At 37.1% G+C, this 20,514-nt stretch overlaps 1 protein-coding gene across 1 annotated transcript in view; it reads left to right on the top strand.

The window, feature by feature from the left end:
- col27a1b (collagen, type XXVII, alpha 1b) overlaps positions 1-20,514 on the top strand; it is a 96,940-nt gene that overhangs the window by 74,305 nt on the left and 2,121 nt on the right. The window contains exons 37-60 of the mRNA XM_059336972.1: positions 386-493; positions 584-637; positions 879-986; positions 2,470-2,523; positions 5,190-5,243; positions 6,277-6,333; positions 6,423-6,476; positions 6,585-6,638; positions 7,107-7,160; positions 7,245-7,298; positions 7,381-7,488; positions 8,704-8,811; positions 9,678-9,785; positions 10,666-10,719; positions 13,344-13,406; positions 13,560-13,613; positions 13,715-13,750; positions 15,237-15,254; positions 15,377-15,412; positions 16,143-16,169; positions 16,288-16,353; positions 18,695-18,854; positions 18,955-19,064; positions 19,666-19,884. Of these exons, the coding sequence (XP_059192955.1) occupies positions 386-493; positions 584-637; positions 879-986; positions 2,470-2,523; positions 5,190-5,243; positions 6,277-6,333; positions 6,423-6,476; positions 6,585-6,638; positions 7,107-7,160; positions 7,245-7,298; positions 7,381-7,488; positions 8,704-8,811; positions 9,678-9,785; positions 10,666-10,719; positions 13,344-13,406; positions 13,560-13,613; positions 13,715-13,750; positions 15,237-15,254; positions 15,377-15,412; positions 16,143-16,169; positions 16,288-16,353; positions 18,695-18,854; positions 18,955-19,064; positions 19,666-19,884 (1,818 nt within the window). The remainder of the gene's footprint in view (positions 1-385; positions 494-583; positions 638-878; positions 987-2,469; positions 2,524-5,189; positions 5,244-6,276; positions 6,334-6,422; positions 6,477-6,584; positions 6,639-7,106; positions 7,161-7,244; positions 7,299-7,380; positions 7,489-8,703; positions 8,812-9,677; positions 9,786-10,665; positions 10,720-13,343; positions 13,407-13,559; positions 13,614-13,714; positions 13,751-15,236; positions 15,255-15,376; positions 15,413-16,142; positions 16,170-16,287; positions 16,354-18,694; positions 18,855-18,954; positions 19,065-19,665; positions 19,885-20,514) is intronic.

Raw genomic sequence — 20,514 nt, 5'->3', positions numbered from 1 at the left:
AAAGAAAGGTACAGTACAGAACAGAACAGTCACAGCAAGACATCATCTTAGTATACTTCTTGAAATCTAGATTTCTAACATTTCTGACTACAAATTGAGTACTTCTTGCCTTATTAATGTGGTTGAGACCATCAAAGCAAAAGCTTAAAGGCTACTTTGAAGAATCTAATATGAAACCTATTCTGGTTTATTTAACACTTTTTGTTTACTACATAATTCCACATGTGTTCAATCATAGTTTTGATGTCTTTCATATGAATCTACAATGTAGAAAATAGAATAAAAACTAAGACCAAAAACCAACCAAAAAAGGGCTTAAAATCCATGCTCCTTTAACTCAGTTGCATGATCAGATTTTTCATTGGACTTGTATAACTCTTCCCAGGGTGACAAGGGCGATTCTGGCCAAGAAGGCGGAAAAGGCGACAGGGGTGAAATCGGTCTGAAAGGAAAGGAAGGACCCCCTGGGCCTCCCGGCCTGCTCGGTGTAAGGGTGAGTGTCTCAGCAACCAACTCCGAATTTCATTCAATTCCCCTGAAAGAGACAGCTCCACTTACAACCGCCTTCGATTTCCCCTGCCAGGGTCAGGAGGGTAAACCCGGCAAAATTGGCGAAAGAGGAAAACTGGGAGAAAAGGTTTGTCAGTTCACTTGCTCGGGGCTTAAATACGTCTTTTTCGTTGTGGGATGTCTGTCAGTTTGCTCTCTTGAATGGCTCTCTGCTGTAGTTTAGTGTTAAACAAACAGGAGCAGGTCAGTAACCTCCATAAGCATGCTTGTCAAATAGACTCTCAGTATTACATGTTTAAATTGTCAAACCACCCCGGGGGAAGTCTGTGTTCTCATTGCATACCTGCTCTTTGACGGCGTCTCTCCAGGGGAGCAAAGGTTACCAAGGTTACCTGGGTGAGGTCGGGCCAACCGGTGAGCAGGGGGAGGCGGGCTGTGTCGGGCAGAAAGGAGCCAGAGGAACCATCGGGCCAGTGGTGAGACTTCTCCACATGGTTTGCAGGACTAGCTTGGATGCTAGCGGATGTGATTGATTGATTGATTGATTGATTGATTGATTGATTGAGCACAGTGGCTTCTTTTAAATCTTTTTTTTAAAAATGTTTTATTTTATTGGTGAAATGACGTAACAAACAGGTGACATGAGAGACAAATACACTTACACCATGTGGACCACAAGTAGAGACGGTAGACATACAGCGCAAACAACAACAAAGAAAGACATGCATGATAACCGATTTGCACAGAGGCATCACAGGTGTATGTGTGCGTGTGTGTGTGTGTGTGTGTGTGTGTGTGTGTGTGTGTGTGTGTGTGCGTGTGTGTATGTGTATGTGGATGAGGGGCAGATGCTACGACATATGTATAAAAATATATAACATGGCTCATTTATATGTATCACACAATGAAAATAAATAGGCAAACAAAGCAAGAAGCGCTACCGAGAGAAAACAAATAAACAAGAATAAATAAAATAACTAATTAAATAAATAAATAAAAAAATAACAATAATAATAATAACAAAAAAAATAGTAAAAAAATAATAATAATTATATATATACCCACAGATTTCTTTTAAATCTCTTTTAAAAACTCACTTTTATCGATTGGCCTTCTCTTTTTTTTTTTTTTTAATTCACTTTTTATTGAGGAATTTTTTAAACATTTTATACAGAACAAAGAACAAGAACAGTTGGGGTGGGGGGTACCAATATCACACAGCATCATCATTTTCTCCTATCATCATTCTTTACAGCAGTCATTTTTAGTTAAATGACAGTGTTATATAAAATCAGAACTTGTAGGCTTAACATATTCTGTCCATTTTGATTGGCCTTCTCTTAATTTCCTTTTATTACTGTTGTATGATTACCTTGTTGTGATTGGTGGTTTTGAATTTTACATTTTTTAAAAGTTTTTTTTAATGTCATTTCTTCTTGTTGTTTTATTTTGTTGTTGTCAGCAAATTGTATTTGATATGTTTTATTTCTGTTGTACAGCACCTTGTAACTTGTTTTTGAAAGGTGCTATATAAATAAAGTTATTATTATTATTATTGAAGTTTATTTCGAATATGAAAACAAAATAATAAGAATAAAAAAAGAGTCAGACAAAACATTTAACATGACATGTAGAATACATATTTGAAAAGGAGTGAGAAGAAGTAAAACTTATAAACTCCCACCCCCTCTCCTTAAATATGACAAGTTAAAATCCTTGTCTAAACATGTCTTGTATTACAAAAACATAAATATAATTTACCTATACAGCGTAATTATACATACATACACACGCCCACATATGCATACATACACAAACACACGCACACATACATACGAAAGGAAAAGAAACAACAACACAAGGAAAAGAAACAACAACACAAAATGACAACCAGTGTAAAAAAGATCAAAATAAATAAACACAGTATCCAGTGAGCTAAATATATATATGTCTCCCCAGGGTGCTCCGGGGAGAATGGGCCAACAAGGAGATCCAGGCATTTCAGGTTACGAGGTAAGCACGGTGATGAAATAATGCATTTAATTGCAAGATGTTAAAAACTTCAATAATCTTTAATCTAACATTCATAAATGTTAACAACAGTGGTAGTAAACATTAGAGCCCAACAGATTTATCGGTAAATTAAGGCATAATGGTATTGGTGTTTATGTTGTCAGATATGTGCCATTATGAACACATTATTTACACAATATATAATGCAGAAAATGTAGTTTGGCATGATTTAGTAATTTATTTATTTATTTATTTTTTTTAAATAGTCAGCAGCTGACTAAAAGTGACCAATACAGATGTTTATTTTCCTATTTATTTTCCTATGTATTCATTTCTCAGTTATCATTTGACAATGACATTGTAATACATTGTTTGTTTGCATAATGTATAATGTTAAAAATTATTTAATAAGTTTTATGTTTTGGAAAGTAGCTCTCTGGGTACATTTTCAGAGTGGTCAAAAAAAAAAATCTGTGCACAATCCATATAAAAAAGGTTATTCCAGCTCAAAATGTACTATATCTGCCACCATATGATTATTGACTAATTTTCCGCTTTTTGGTCTCAAAAATCCCATATCGGTCAGGCTTCGGTAAGAAAATGTAGCTTGGCATGATTTATAAATGGTGTTAGCGATACATTTTCTCAATCAATTTTTATTTTTAAATAGTCAGCAACTGACTAAAACTGAACAGAAAAGATGTTTATTTAGCTATTTATTTTCCTATTTATTCTTTATTTTCTCAGTTATCATTTATAGAATTGGCTGACAATGTAATACATTGTTTGCATGATGTAAATATTGTTTAATAAAGTTTTGTGTTTGAGAAAGTAGCTCTCTGGGTACATTTGCAGAGTGGTAAAAAAAAAAATCAGTGCACAATCCACATAAAAAAGGTCTATTTTCATTCCGGCTCAAAAAATGACTATATCTGCCACCATATCGGTTATTGATTAATTTTCTGCCTCTAAAATCTGCATCGGTCTCAAAAATCCCATATCAGTCAGGCTCTAGTAAACATGATAAAGCCTCTAAAATAAGCATTTTTGCTGTGTTTCTATTCATTATATTATATCCAAAGTTACATTTTTATTTTTTTATTCATGCCGCATAGTAACAAGCACAATATATTATCTGATTGATTTGTTTTCATGCGCGTGAGCCGATAAAGCTGTAATGTAAAAATGCCACAGTTGTATTCAGTTATTCTGTTTGTGTGGGATTTTTTTCTACATTTTTCACCAAGAAACGCTCAGAACTTTTTCCTCTCACATCCCCAAAGCTTTGGATTGATTTTTGGAAGGTGTTTCATCTGGGTTTATTTTTCAAACAGAACTTTATTGAACGATGCTATTGACTTGTGAATAGATACTGTGCTGGTGTTGTTCTGCGGTTGATGAATCACAAGGCGGATTTCATTTTCTGCTGTTTTGTTCTTCCTCTTCGCCCCACAGTCAGGGGAATCCTTTAGTCTGATGTTGATTTTTTGTAAATTAATTTATTTGTGTAGTGGAGGTCAAATCACTTTCTGTCTTCAGCCAATGACTTAATCTTGATTCCACATCATTCTTTGTTATTTCAAGCTATAAACGATACGGATATGTCCCCCCCAGATTCAAAGTGATCCCGATCTGTCCCCCCCACTTTCAGCGACAAACATTGTCGGTAAAACAGAGTATTAATGCTCTGTTAGTTAGACTATTTACATTGCAGCGCACATAGAGAGTCCTGCGGCCAATGGTGCGTTCAAGGTCTACACGAATGTCAGAATTTTCGACATTGTTCCGAGCTCCAAGTTCCAACTTTCAAGTTCTGACTTTGAGTGTAAGGTAAACACACCATATGGCGTTACAGTAATAACGTGTTAGACCCGCCTTCAAAATAAAAGCAAACACATGTTGCTTTCAAAATAAGAGCACATGGATGTGTTCGCAGAGTCCACCACAGAATTTACAAGAAGACTGTCAAAATAAGATGCCTTAAATAAAACATAGAAGAAACCTAATTCTCCTTTACAATAATTCATTAAAATATGCAATGCTTAAGATGGAATAGTGGCATTAGAATGTGTGAGAGGCACCAAATTTAGGCTTTTAGGGGAAAAATGTCCTCCAAGGGAGAATGCCCCCGGACCCCCCTACTTTGTTTGGGTCCCCCCATCATTGTGTCAGAAAATCTTGTGGGAAACACTGGTTCTAAAGGCTTGACAGACTGTACGGACAAGAAATTGCCCAGCAGTATGTTCAGGGTAATGAAAGGAGGAGAGATGTTTTTGGGTCCTTCATTGAGTCCGCTTTACGTTATATCGTGATACTTCCCTTTTTTGTGTGTGACATCGTTAAGTTTCTGTAATACAAGTTAAAAAACAAACTTGCTTGCAGCCAGCTAAATGAACCTCTCTTCTAACTAACCACACCAACGAAGAAGACACAGAATACTTACCAAACTGAACTAAACTTACTCTTTTTAATTGTAAAAAACTGATGAAAATTAATATTTGTGGTCCTTACCTTTGCATGAACATAACAGATAAACAGATGAAAGGAATCCTAAATATCATTTCATTGCATTTCATGTCTTTCTGTACATTACGGACATATTTCACACAGTATATTAGGAGTGAAGTTTGGGAGGTGACAGTAACAAACTGTTTTTCTTGTCTCAGGGTCACACGGGACCGCAGGGCCCCCTGGGACCTCCAGGGCCAAAAGGTGAAAAGGTACATAACCACATTTCATGGCTGTCCCTAATCTCCGTCTGCACTTTGATTGTGTCTAATGAGCTCTGCACGCCTGTAATTGCTGCATTACTTAACGGTGTAAAACTGTCACGCAGCTCATTGTCTTTGACTGGTCAGTTTTTTGATGCATTGGTACTTGAGTTGTTTCCCTAATTAGTGCTTCTTCTGTCTGTCTTGTTGCCCTTGCTGTACTCCTAAAGTCATCCCTAATTTGATCAATAATACGAACCAGGACACATCCAATTAACTCAGTGCTGTCAAATGTATATAATTAGCCGAGCACCTGGTCTCCTCATGATTTTGGGAAAAATTAGCACTATAATTTGTGTTTATTTGACAGCAGCGGCACACAATAGAACACACTGCAGCAGAGTTTAGTCAGACGCTAATTTGCATTTTTTTAGTCCCCAGGCAGGAGCCATCTGGATGAGGATATTTGTTATTTTCTCTTTGCCAATATCCACAAAATAATGACCACGTTACTTTCTAATTATAATACGCTATCACGCGGGTCATTGCAAAACGTATGATCGTCAATTGAGGGAGTCAGGTAACTCTGGCACTAAAGCATGCTATAAATAAAACCAGATTTGTATCACAGTTATATTAAAAGCACTAATGCTACAATATATCGCTTTTATCCCTGTAAGTGTCAGTTCTGCTCGGCCACTGGCCATCACTAATTATCCTCCTACTTTTGGACGCCTCGAGCTCTTCATTTATTTATTTCATTTGACACATGCGCCACACATGACTATTTAAATCATACACACATCCGTGGTTATTGTTTAATGAATCCCATAAAGGCCCTGGAACAGACATCGGCTCCATTTATGTGAAGTGGGATCATTGTGGGTAATAGTGCATGTAATGATTTGCCATTCATAGAAAAAGAGCGGGCAGTGTGTTTCCATTGTGGCGCTCTTTCAAACAAAACATGCATTGATTTTGCACAGACCATTGGGTTTAAGGGAAATTCCATTGATTGTGGTTGTTTGTGTTGGTTGTTTAGGGTGAACAGGGAGACGACAGCAAGGTGGAAGGTCCGGCAGGTCCCCAAGGTGACAGAGTGAGTTTCTTACGTGTACCTGTTTTTACTGTGTCGTTTATTGGTGGCGGTCTAGTTTGTTTAATTAATTCATTTCCATGTGAACTCAGGGTCCTCCTGGAAACAGAGGAGAGAGAGGAGAACCAGGTGACCCTGGACACATTGTAAGTGAAATTAAATAAAGACACGTCTTTCTTTCTGTTTCCTTCAGCTATAGAGTCGGTTAAACATGATGTTCTGTACATTGAAATGCAGAAATGTATGTTTTCCAGGGTCAAATCGGTTTCGATGGAAAGAGAGGTGAAGCTGGTGGCCAAGGGCTTCCTGTAAGTATTTTATTTTTGAAATATAAATTTTTATTATATACAGTCATAGAAAAAATTATTAGACCACCCTTGTTTTCTTCAATGTATTGTTCATTTTAATGCATGGTACAACTTAAAGTAGACAAATATAATGATAACAACAAAAATAGTTCATAAGAGTTTAATTTAAGAGCTGATATGTAGACATTTTCCATGGTTTTCTTGAGAATGATTTTGGTTATTATCAAGAAAACCATGGAAATGTCTAGATATCAGCTCTTAAATTAAACTCTTATGAGCTATTTTTGTTGTTATCATTATATTTGTCCAAACAAATGTACCTTTAGTTGTACCAGGCAATAACATGAACAAGAAATTGAAGAAAAAGGGTGGTCTAATCATTTTTTCCATGACTGTATGTATATAGACACTGTGTCAAATACAAACACAATCAGTGTAATTCAAATCAAACAGTAATGATTATTTCAGGGACATCCTGGGCCAAAGGGACAACCGGGGCTGAAAGGATCCAAAGGTGACCAAGTAAGGACGAGAATACTAGTGGCATGATTTTTTTTTTTCTGCACCCATGTCAGAACTGTGGAATATAAACTCTTTATGCTCCAGGGCCAGAAAGGAAAATCAGGAACAAGAGGCGCACCAGGGACCAAAGGACCACCAGTGAGTTGGACGCATTTCTTATCTTATTTTGACAGTCGAGCTACATGTGGGTATTTAAAAACAAATTTATCTTCTCTTTAAGGGTCCAGAGGGTCCTCTTGGCCCTCGGGGAGTTGTTGGCAGGGAGGGACCTGAGGGCCTGCCTGGCGCGGACGGACTGCTCGGTAAAGACGGCGCTAAAGGAGTCAAGGTGAGGACGCTGCTGCTGCGACTCTGACTGAAAAGAGAAGCTTTAGAACCTGATAATGTGATAAATTCCCGATAATGTAATAACCCCGATAATGTAATAAAAATCTGCACTTGAGTCCATTGAAAATGTTATAAAACCTGATAATGTAATAACTTCCTGATAATGTAATAAAGTACATTTCCCAATAATGGAATATACTTTATTACATCATTGGTAAAAAGTGTTATCAAACATTATCAGGTTAGCCTTCATTTTGCAAGTCCTGATAATGTAATAATTCCCCAATATTGTAATAATTTAACAGCAGACCACCCATTACTTGGGTTCAAGTGGTGATACTGTGTAGGCAACTCTAGCTCAAGAGCTCTAGCGCCACCAACAGGTCAAAGTTGAATGTTTATTAACTTTTGACCTGTTCATCCGTTTTTCACAAAGGATGTATCACTGGAACCCTTGGGCCAATCCGAGCTCAATGCATCCTCAATGGGGTTTTTCGGCCATATTGGATTTTCCGCCATGTAGAACCTAATAATGTAATAAATTCCCGATAATGTAATAACCCCGATAATGTAATAAAAATCTGCACTTGAGTCCATTGAAAATTTAATAAAACCTGATAATGTAATAACTTCCCGATAATGTAATAAAGTGTATTTCCCAATAATGTAATACACTTTTTTACCAATAATGTAATAAAGTATAACACCAAGCACCTTTAGATTTCAAGAAGCTGTTGAATGCATTCGTGTGTAATGGATACCTCGTTTGTGAAAAACGGATGAACGGGTCAAAAGTTACTAAACATTCAACTTTGACCTGTTGGTGGCGCTAGAGCTCTTGAGCTAGAGTTGCCTACACAGTATCACCACTTGAACCCAAGTAATGGGTGGTCTGCTGTTAAATTATTACAATATTGGGGAATTATTACATTATCAGGACTTGAGAAATGAAGGCTAACCTGATAATGTAATAACCTCCCATTAATGTTATACTTTATTACATTATTGGTAAAAAAGTGTATTACATTATTGGGAAATGCACTTTATTACATTATTAGGAAGTTATTACATTATCAGGTTTTATTACATTTTCAATGGACTCAAGTGCAGATTTTTATAACATTATCAGGGTTATTACATTATCAGGAATTTATTACATTATCAGGTTCTACAGAAGCTGCTCTCATTGTTGTTCACCAATCATTTTTGTGTTTAGGGGGAGCAAGGAGAAGATGGAGAAGTGGGTTTGACTGGTAAACCTGGACTGCCAGGTACAACTGGTGTGACGGGGCTTCCTGGAGAACAAGGCTCCTTTGGACCGAAGGTGGCAGTTTGGGCAGTTTACCGCTATTTTTCTTTCTTTCTCAACTAAATTGTTTCTTGGGTTTGCAGAGCAGTTTTGATCTTATTCACAAAGAACTTATTACAAAGTTACAGCACAAGCTTTTATATACATCACAATGCAATTTATTGCCAATATCAAGAGGAAATTGCCAGCTCTTTAACTTTAATCTGCCAGGGTTGCCTCAGCGCCAAATTGCTGGCTTTATATTTACAGCTTTTTCTGATTTCCAAAGCCAAACTGCACAAAGTCTTTAAACCACATCTCTAAAGACTTCCTTTTCACAGCAACACTTTTAAGGAGTTTGTGTTGCAAATATTAATGAGTTGGCGCTGTGTTGATTTGCACCGCTCTGCCAATGTAACATTAAATTTAAATACGCACAACTGTGAAAAGCACAGAGAGGCTTTATTCTTTGATATTAGGCAATTTCCCCCCAATGCACATGGTTAGGGGATAAAGTTGCTCTCTGATTTGATCACATGTTGATAATCTGCACACAGATTGTTGATATTGATTTATTGGGTTTGGACAGTTTGCTATAAAGGAAACTGTAGTTTGGTTTTTATGTGATTTCTGATTATGAAACTTAAGTTTTTAAGGGGTTCCATAGTGATGTAGGGGAGAGGCACCAACCCAGCACAGTTTAGATCCATTCAGTTCTTGGTTTGGCTTCCTACTTGGTTTGCTACCCCAGTTATTGCAATTAGTCCATTGGTGGGAAACCAGTGAGGGGCCATGAGGTTGTGGCTGCATTACCAGCTTCTACTGGTGTATCTGAATGTCTGTTCAGAGGTTGTTGGGTGCTATGTGAGTATGAAATACATGTTTTTATGCGTGTTCTCCAGGGTGAAAGAGGTCTTCCAGGCCAGACTGGTGCACCAGGAAAAAAAGGCTCTGCTGGTGGGATGGGTTTGCCAGGAAAGCAAGGAGACCAGGGACCTAAAGGCCAACCAGTGAGTACTGATTTGTCTAATATACTTACTTTACATGAAAACTTTTGTGTTTTTACTGATGAAGATTAATAAATGTGTGTGTAAAGATGGACGACATGTCTCCACGTCCTCTCAGTGCAAAAAATGAAGCCAAAATAGAGGAGAAATCCTTGAAAATGCTTAAATTTTAAGGTTTTTCAAGGTTTGAATAGTGCTTGGAATTTGGATAAAGTGCTAGAAAATGCTTGAAAATCTTATTGTATACCTCTTGCAATCTGACTATAGATAATCACATGTTCAATTAAAAAAATAATACATTTGAATATTGAGATTAGCTAACTGTACTTTTCGTTGTTAAAAGCGTAAAACCATCGCTGTCAGTATGGTTGAGTGAAATTACCCCTTTCAGCATGTAAGTACTCATCTAAAACATGCAACTTACAACCGGTGTAAGGTCCTGGAAAAGCTTGAAAATGGACCTTGAAAGTCCTTGAAAATTGCTTGAATTTGACCACTCAAAAAGTGTACGAACCTTGCTTTAGGTACTAATAAAGAAACCTTGAACCTTGAGAGTCTGTGCAGTAGAGATTTGGGGTCGAAGCCTCAGACTCGAGGTCCCGTCCCTTTTTATAGCATCAAATAACTAATTAAAACCACTTAAACATAGATCAGTGGAAAATAAATACCTGAAATGACTAAAAGCATCTTTAGGAAAAATGTATTTGATGTGTACTTTGAGTTCGGCCTGTGTCCCGTCTGCTAACATGAAGGGGCAGGATTTATGGCCTGTACTGCAGCCAGCCACCAGGGGGCGATCTACATATATTGGCTTCACTTTTATGAGCTGTCAGGCTGTTCATTTTTATATACAGAATATAAGATTACCTTGTCTTTTTATCAGGGGGATTCTGGTGAACAAGGATTTCCAGGCGTGTTCGGTCTGTTTGGACCTAAGGTAGGTGCATCCATCATGCTCCATTCACAACCACAATGACGACCTCGGGTTAATCCGTCCTATAAAGTTTCAGTTTTCCAGTCTGAACAAAGTTCTTATCTCTTAATCCAGGCTGAAGATATATCCCTCAGAGAATAAAATGACCCAAAAACTCATTTCGGGGTTTTAATTCACCTTTTTTGTTGAAGTACTTTTGTGAAGTTTGAACGTCTCAAATTGTCTGGAGGTGCATTACTTTATATTGTCTTCAGTAAAAATTGATATGAAATATGTTATGTATTACCGTAACACGCCCCAGGATGACATCTGCTCCACCATAAGTCTGCTTTACTTACAGCACTACTGCACTATAGATTATTGCCAGCTGAAGAAACAGAACAGGCTTTCCTGGAGTCTCACTCTTTAATTTAAAACCCTGAGGGGGATCTTGGATATTTTCCTACTGCGGGAGTTGAACAGGAGTGTGAAGCAGATGAGCTTTGTGTTCAGTGGAGTTTATAATAATTGTTCTAACTCAGAAGCAATGAGTGAGGATAATGAGAGGAAAGTCATCAGATAAAAGTGCAGCCTGTGAAACAAAGTGTTTAAACACCTCAAGTCCCGGAGTGATGTTGAATGGTTGTAATCATGTTATGGCAACAACATTGACCTTATTCTAAGTACCAGGAGAGATTAACTTGTTTTCACTAGTTTCTGATAAAACTTTTCCACTTTCCTCTTGGAATTATTACATTATCATAAGTATGCTTTTTGTTATGGCACTATTACCATAAAAGCCCTGTGCTGCAAACCATTTAATTTTTACGACTATATTAGAGTAGATTAAAGCTGGTAGCATGTGTGTCGTTAAGCAGTTGGGTAGCCGTTTGGTAGCGGTGTGTGAAAATGTCACATCTTACATAATCTATACTAACGGAACAGTTTTGTACAGTGTAGGAGCATTATACCGTGTAAAAACATCTGGGACACAACCAACAGTTTCTCAGGGGGCATGCTGAAGATTGGGTTTGACTTTACGACTCGTAATGAACAGGAGAAGCTTGGAGGAGCTGTGGAGGGATGATTGAGTGGCAATAATAACACTTTAGTTTAGTTACAGAGTGCTGAAGTAAACTTTTATTATTTTTGGAACAATTTATTTATTGAAATTTTCAAACACAGTACCACATTTCAGAGTCACCCCCCCCCTCTCTCCCCATGGACAAGAGTGGGAAGAAAAAGGATAATAGTAATAATTATAAATTAAAAAATAATAATAATAATAAATAGATCAAAATCGATAACAACAACAATGACAATAATGATAATAATAATTTATAAAGCTGTCAGCTAAATGTAATGGAGTAGAAGTACATAAAATGGAGAATACTCAAGAAAAGTACAAGTACCTTAAAGTTTTATTTAGGTACAGTACTAAAGTAATTGTAAAAACAGTAGAATATCTGTGGAAACACATCAGAAAACAAATATGTGTTTAAAATTTGGCAGAAAAATGCTTTTACATGTTTATATGACAGTCTAGAGTTTGATTTTTACGTCTGTACCGTCTTACTTTTTTTACTTTAACATATGTACATGTTTCTGTGGATTGATTGTTTTTATGCTTTCAAGTAGGGCTGGGCGATATAGACCAAAAGTCATATCCCGATATATTTAGGCTGAATATCGATATACGATATATATCCCGAAAGTCAAAGACAAATATGACATGTCACAAGTAGTTTTATTGAAACCGTTTATTTAAGTGACATAAATACTGTATAACAATAGGAGTACCTTCTTTTTTTTTTAAATCAAAGTTCCATAAAGTGCACATTTAAATAAAAAAAAAATCTTAAATAAAAATAGCCTATGAAATAAAATTACCCTAGTAAGGGCAGCATTTATGTATAAAAGAAAAAAAACTATATAGATTTATGCGGCATGGCCTAATTCCATATCACATTTATTGAAAATATATCAATATATTGTTTATATATCGATATATCACCCAGCCCTACTTTCAAGTGTTACATAGCATCCAGTCTAGCTTTAAAATTGAAATAGACATGGAAATCTTGGACCAATATGGGACCTTAAGACATTTAATCTGATTTAGTATTTAAAAGTTGCCACTCACTGCAGATAAACTTGTCAATGTAACAAATCCTGGTTGCTGCCAATAGAGGTCCAATCCAATCCACTTTATTTATATAGCACAATTTTAGCAAACACAAGGTTTCCAAAGTGCTGCACAAACAATAAATAGATAACACAACACAAAGAGATGTAGCAAACAATAGAACAGTAAAATGCAATAAGATAAAATAAATAAAAATAGGATAAAAATAAATAAAATAAAATGTAAGATGTACTGCCCGCACAAAATAAAATATGCATGTATACAAATAAAAAATAAAAAAAAATCATAAAATAATCATAAAATCAACGCTCTACGTGGTGTTAAATGCCAAAGAGAACAGGTGGGTTTTAAGTAGAGACTTTAATTGAGACAGTGAGGAGGTCTTTCTGATGTGCAGCGGCAATGAGGTCAACAAAGGTCATTGATTATTGAATACCGCTTTAACCTTTAGACTCACTCGATCTAATCCACTGTAATAAATAATAAAAATCTGTCTTTCTAGGGACCCATGGGGGACAACGGCCCAGCAGGGATACAAGGACCAAAAGGACCACGTGGTTTGTTGGTAAGATGAAGATGAATGGTAGTTTGGTAACTTGGTGCAGTATTTTAGCCAACGCCAGTCCACCCAACTCTCAAAAATGTCAAACTTCCCGTGAAAAATAATCAGCGCTGCATCAGATGTGCCGTCCGTCACTAACAGGCCTCTGCTTTCCAGGGTATGGACGGCGCTCTGGGCCCCGTCGGCATCATCGGCCCCAGCGGTCATCCTGTATGTACCCCATATCTCATCCTATCTGCCAAGCTTTATGTGACTTCTCTCTGCTTTCCGGCAGTGATGGAGTGATCCTCTGTCTCCTTTCTCTCCATCAGGGACCCCAGGGTGACAAAGGAAGTCGGGGGGAGACGGTGCGTGGCGCTGTTTTTGATGAATCCTTTTCTGTCTGTACTGTGAGCACAGAATAGGATACTTAGTATGGAGACGGCACACCACTCAGCCTCCTTTGCCCCTCAGCACTTTTCATTTCCTATTGTGCTCCGCTGTTTGTTGTTACACTCACAGTGACACTTAGCTGCTGTGGAATTCCTGTCAGGGTGATAAATGTTGGCCGCATGCTCATCCCGAGCTCTTTAAGAGGTTTGTTGAGCGCTCATACACAGGCATATTTCACAAGCTCACTCCCAAAACGGCAACATTCATGTATGAGTTCGCTGCGTGAAAATAGGATTTGCAGGGTAGAAATACGATTCCTGAGTGTAGGCTCGCAAAGAAGCAAGAGGGCAATTCATACAGTAGATCAGGGATGGGCAACTGGAGGCCCGGGGGCAGCATACGGCCCGCACCCTCACTTGAAGTGGCCCTCAGTACAACTACATGCATTTGAGCATGAAATCTTAAAAGTGCAGTGTAAAAATGCTCAAAATGACTTCTTGCAATTATTGTTGGTCTGCTGTTCTTGCACTGAAAAAAAAAGAAATCACAGTAAACCTTTTGTTTTCCTATTTATACGGTTATACATGCAAATTATTTGGTTCTTAAGATGAAGAAATTAGATTTAGACGTGTTAGATCATTTATCTTGTTTTAAGAGTTCATTTCTTATTTTAAGTTTTCAACAAGCTTATTACTAATTTAAGTAATCTTGTGAACTGAAAAAAGAAATCTCAGTAAGTGTTTATTTTTTATTTGCTTCAAACCTATTGTACACCTATTTATACTGGTATACATGCATTTGAGCATGAAATCTTAAAAGTGCAGTGTAAAAATGCTCAAAATTACTTCTTGCAATTCATGTTGGTGTGCTGTTCTTGCACTGAAAAAAAGAAATCTCAGTAAGTGGTTATTTTTTATTTGCTTCAAACCTTTTGTATTCCTATTTATACTGTCATACACTGCAAATTATTTGGTTCTTAAGATAAAACATACTTAGATTTAGACGTGTTAGATAATTTATCTTGTTTTAAGAGTTAATTTCTTATTTTAAGGGTTCAACAAGCTTATTTCTAGATTTAACAATCTTAATTTAAGTAATCTTGTGAACTGAAAAAAAATAAATCTCAGTCAGTGTTTATTTTTTATTTGCTTCAAACCTTTTGTATTCCTATTTATACTGTTATACATGCATTTGAGCATGAAATATGTGAAGTTACTGCACTGTTAATATATTTAAAATTGCAGTTTCATCATATCTGGTGAAGTGCACGGTCCTATATGTGGCCCTGTAGTAGTGTCCATGAAGAATTGTGGGCCCCTGATGCATTTAAGTTGCCCATCTCTGCAGTAGATACTGTTGGGCTAAGACGATGCTACACTGTGCATGAAGGAATAATATTTGTTCTGCTCTCAAACTAATTCTATTGTGAATATTGATTACTTTTTCTTTCATCTCTAATAGGGGTTGCAAGGACCAAAGGTGAGTGATTATTCACAGGCTTGTGTCCAGCTTAGTATTGAATGAATTATCTACTTTATCATTTTCTATACAGGCCAAATTGTAAATAATTACAAGGCTAATGCGCTGATGTAATTTTTCAGGGATTTCGTGGCCCTCGCGGACCACCTGGACCCCCAGTAAGTTTTTCATTTTGTACAAATGACAAATTTCCCTTTTTATGTATCTAGATTTGAGTCAAAGGCATGAAAAAAAAATCACCAATGAGAATTACGCTCGGTTAAAAGCGGTTCTTCAAGCGTTTTTTTTTTTAACAGAACTCAAGATCAAGGAGAGCAAATTTCCGAGGGGATAAAAGACCGGAGCACGCTGACTGATTTGCAGTCTTTTGGAGTTCACAGAACACTAGTCTTAAGTGTTTTGACTCTCCTGTGAATTCATGAAATTCAAAATGTACCATTGCTAAAAAGTGTGTTTTCATAATTCGGATCAGAAAAAAGAAAAGAGAAGAAAAGGGCACTTGGCAGCATCCAGTCTGCTGGAAAATCATTTGAAGAGGAAAAAACTAATTTGTGCATCTACACCATAGTTGAGCTGTGAGCACATAAAGAGACTAATCTAACTGGTTACGGACCTGCTTGTTTTCCACTGTGATCTGATTGAAATAGATGTTAGCCGTCGGCTCTTCTTCTTCTGCATTCGACATGCTTTATTTCCTCTTCGTTCATGCCTCATTTCCTGTGAATTCATCATTGTTTCTGTGCATATCTGCATATTGGATGAGAATGGCAGAACACGCCACCAACAGTGGAAATTCAGATTTCCAGAAGTGAGAGACAACAAGTACAAACAGCAAACTCTGTCCACATACATGGTACAAATAACACTTTTTTTCTGTGTGGTTTTCAGGGTCTGTCCACTTCTGCTCTCTCCCTTGTAAGTATTTCTCTCTGTTGTCAAATCAGGGTTTTGGGAATGATGGCTTGTTTTAGTCCAGAAGTAAAAAATGACCGTGTTTGTGGTTACCTCATTGCTTTGCTGTCTTCTTTGGTAGAGAAATGAGGCTCTCGGTGCCGCCTTTCAAGTCATCATTGATTCCCACGCCGCGCTGAGGCCAGAGGTTTGTTTTGAGGGAAACTATGCTAATTGCAATGAATCATCTGTTGATTGTTGGGGTCTTAATTGGTATTATTAATCTGACTGAGTCTGTATAAACTTTAACAAGTCAGAAGTCCAACTAAAGTCTGACAAAAAAACTAGGGCTGTCCACGCTTAGCTGATTAATCGGTTGTTTTGGTCGAAGGTTTCTTTTGTCGATGAATCATTTCATTTTCATTTTTTATTAATTCTTCTTTTCAAATTGAAAAATAAACACCATAAACTACAACAGCGTAGGCTAGATGCATATACGTATAGATACACATACTCACATAGAAATTAAACAGATGTACATAAACATATAAACATTTACACACATACAGTATATATAGCCCTATACATATACATGCATCTGCCCCGTCTAAGTAATAAGATAGATATAAGAACCAGTAAACTTAATATTCAATCCGCATTTGCTTATATCATTTTGGTCTGAAAAAAAAGGGAGTAGGCTAAAGTAAAAAATACTTATCTAGGCCTCTCCCCTTATACTCAACACTTCAAATAAGAGATTTTCTCTCTATATATAGCCACTTAATGTAAAATAAATATATTATTATTATTATTATGTATTTGTTTATTTTCTTATCAGTCAACCATAGTATATCAAACAAATTAAACCACTTTTTAAAATGCTTTTTTCATGCCAAACGAAGTTTCAAAAGAAATGTATGAGCTAATCTCTTTACATCTGGTAAACAAAAGACTGAATGTGGTACTTTTGCATGATTCTATGTGGAGAAACAGTTTTCCACAACTCAATTATATCAACGAATTGATTAGTCGATAAAGTCGTGAGTCGACTTAGAATTTCTTTATTTCAGGACATCCTGGGATTAAAAATAAAATATTAGAGATGAGGTATCCTAAGGAAGTAGAAATAATTTTCCCCTCCTTGCTTTAAAAGATAGCAAAAATATTCTGCCTATACTTTTGTTATAATTTGTCTGAGGCCCACCCCAAGTGTAGTTTGTTGAACATGTCAGGAAGGAGAGGTCTCAATTTTAAGAATTTTAGCTTGTCTTGTTTATTGGGTCTGTATAAACTTTAACAAGTCAGAAGTCCAAATAAAGAAAAAAACAAGGGCTGTCGCTTAGTTGATTAATCGGTTGTTTTGGTCTTAGATTTATTTTGTTGATAAACCACTTTTTAAAAATGTTTTTTTCATGCCATAGGAAGTTTCAAAAGAAATGTATGAGCTAATCTCATTACATCTGGTAAACAAATGATTGAAAGTGGTACTTTTGCATGGTTCTTTGTGGATAAACTAAAACTTAACAAATCTGTCAATAATATCAACGAATTGATTAGTTGATAAAGTCGTAAGTCGAATAAGAAGTTCTTTATTTCAGGACAGCCTTACAAAAAAAGTATACCTCCTTGCTTTAGAAAATTGCTAAATGACGTCTTATTGCCTATACTTTGGGAATTAGACTTATCAAACCTTTACTGTAATTTTACTTTTACAAGTTTTGTTTTATTTGCAACATATTTAAGTTTTCTTACTTGTGTATTGGGTCTTCCTAGACTTAACCTGGTCGAGCTCCCGAGGTCATATTTCTGATTTATTACCTCACTTGTTGACATTATAGTTGCTGTGCAGACTGAATTGTACATGCACTCTTTCCATGAATTGTAAGGATTTTTTTTGTTGTTGTACATTTTATTTGTACTGTTCTGTCATGTTTATACGGCATATTAGGGCCAAGTATGAAAAAAAGTTGCAGATTTATGAGATTAAAAGTGGAAAATCTAGGAGAATAAAGTTGCAGATTTATGAGATTAAAAGTGGAAAATCTAGGAAAATAGAGTCGTAGATTTATGAGAAAAAAGTGGCATAGATATAACCAGCGATAACCTTGCATCTGTCTGTTGCTTTTTGGTTCCTGATGCAGAAAAGATATCACCTCATCCAAATTAGTATGGCGTTTTATTCTGAATAGGCCCAATTCACAGCAATGTCTCTTCAAAGTCTGGATACTAATGATAATATGGTGATTGGTATTGCTAAATCTGATTGCAAAGTATATTTTGATGAAGTCACTCACTGCGGACATAATACAAGGCACGCAGCAGCTTTTGTGGTGATGTAGTTCTTGGAAAACAAACACTAGCCTATTTTTATGACTTTTTTCTCTCATAAATCTGTTACTTTTTCCTCAGAAAATTACCCCCCTCCCTCGGGTTCTATATTTATTTTATTCCTACTTGGCCCTAATATGCTGTCATATGTTTTCACGTTGGGGAAAAAAGGAACATTTTCAGAAATAAATTTCACTCATTTCTATATTTCTGTCTATCAGAGCATGGACCTGCCCATGTTAGACCAGGGCACGGAGATCTTCAAGACCCTGCAGCATCTCAGCACTCTGATCCAGAGTCTGAAGAACCCGCTGGGGAACCGAGACAACCCGGCCCGAATCTGTCGAGACCTGTACAACTGTGAACAGAGGATGCACGACGGTGAGCAGACAATTAAAGCGCTCAGTCGTTCCGGCGCACACACCCACTCCGTTCTTTTTAATTAAGAGCCGCTTCGTGCTCTGCTGCCGCTCTCTGACAGGCACTTACTGGATCGACCCCAACCTCGGCTGCTCCGCTGACACCATTGAGGTGATGTGCAACTTCACCGGCGGAGGACAGACCTGCCTGAAACCCATCACGGTATCCAAGGTTCGGATCACTGCTATATTTAGCCGTTTGCTCCGGCAGAATGTGAACTCACATCACTGAGATGGAGACGATGACTTTTGGGAGCTTGTTATGCAGATGAGATGAATATCTTAATGTTTGCATGTGGAGAGTGTTCTCTAAGAACTTCTCAAGGCGAAGGGATTAGAGTTAAATGTTCATATGATGAATTAAGATGCACAGCTGTTCATTCTCTGGCTCCGCGCTGAAAACCGCAGCTCTTTTTTGATGGATAATTTGTTCGCAAATAAACCTCTAGGATCTTAATCTCTCCTTTTTATTCTATTGTTTTGGAGTTATACTTGAAAACATCACAGCTCATCCAAGAGCACATACAGTCTCAGTGCTTACATTAACTGTAATTGAAATAATTGGGATAGAAAATCATACTTAAAGGCACAATCTGTGATTCCAGATGGAACCCATTCTAATTACATACTTGAAGTAAACTCCCAGAGTGATTGTGCCTTTTATATGTCAGTGTCTAAATACTTTCCAGTACTTTCTGAACAACTTGTGTCATTAAAACAGGCCTATTTTCTAAATTGCGATTATTTGAGAAACACAAATTCTTGCTTTATAGTTGGAGGTCGGAGTGGGTCGTATCCAGATGAACTTCGTCCACCTTTTGAGCACCGAGGCCGTGCAGCACATCACCATCCACTGCCTCAACACGCCTGTGTGGGCAGCAGGACCCTCCCTGCACCCTTCATCCAGGGCTGTGAGCTTCAAGGCCTGGTCAGGAGAGAAGATTAGGGCGGGCGACCTGCTGGAGCCGCTTGTACCCCGGGACGACTGCTGGGTAGGCATTGTTATATTTCGGGGCCGTGGAGTCAGAGTAGAACTTCAGAGCGAGAGTCTATGCAGAACTCAAGACTTTGATCCATAATGTATGCATGCATAAAGAAATAGTTAAAAAAATTTGGAAAGTACATTTGCTTTCTTTTCTTGAGAGTTGGAAGAGAAGTTCGATACCACTTTCATCTCTGTATTAAAGGTGCCCTGTGGAGTTTTCTTGTGAGCAAAGTTAAAGTTTGCATGCAGTGTTGCCCTCAAAAAAACACTTTATGTGTATCCTCGAGGTCTATCAAACATATTGAGGGCATTTCTGTCCTCAAAACATGTGCAAAGCTGTGTAACAAATGTAAACAATGCTGGGTTTTATTTGCAAACAGTAACAAAACAGAAAAATGCTACTCAAGAACTCCACAGGAAACCTTGGTAAGTTAAAAACAAGTTCATGTTTTGAAGGAGTTACATGCTGTAACTTGTAACACGTGTGTGCTGAAAACACCTATGAGAAGGACAAATTCTAAGTATCATTGCATTACAAGTAAAGGAGTGAGAATATGGAACAACTGCAGCGATGAAATGAAATCATGCACAACAACTGTTAGGTTCAAAAAGCTTATGAAAATTTATATGCTGAATA

This window comes from Centropristis striata, chromosome 7, assembly GCF_030273125.1.
Source record: "Centropristis striata isolate RG_2023a ecotype Rhode Island chromosome 7, C.striata_1.0, whole genome shotgun sequence".
Lineage (NCBI taxonomy): Eukaryota > Metazoa > Chordata > Actinopteri > Perciformes > Serranidae > Centropristis > Centropristis striata.
The sequence above is the reverse complement of the archived record's forward strand: the minus strand, read 5'-3'. Positions and strand labels throughout refer to the sequence as shown.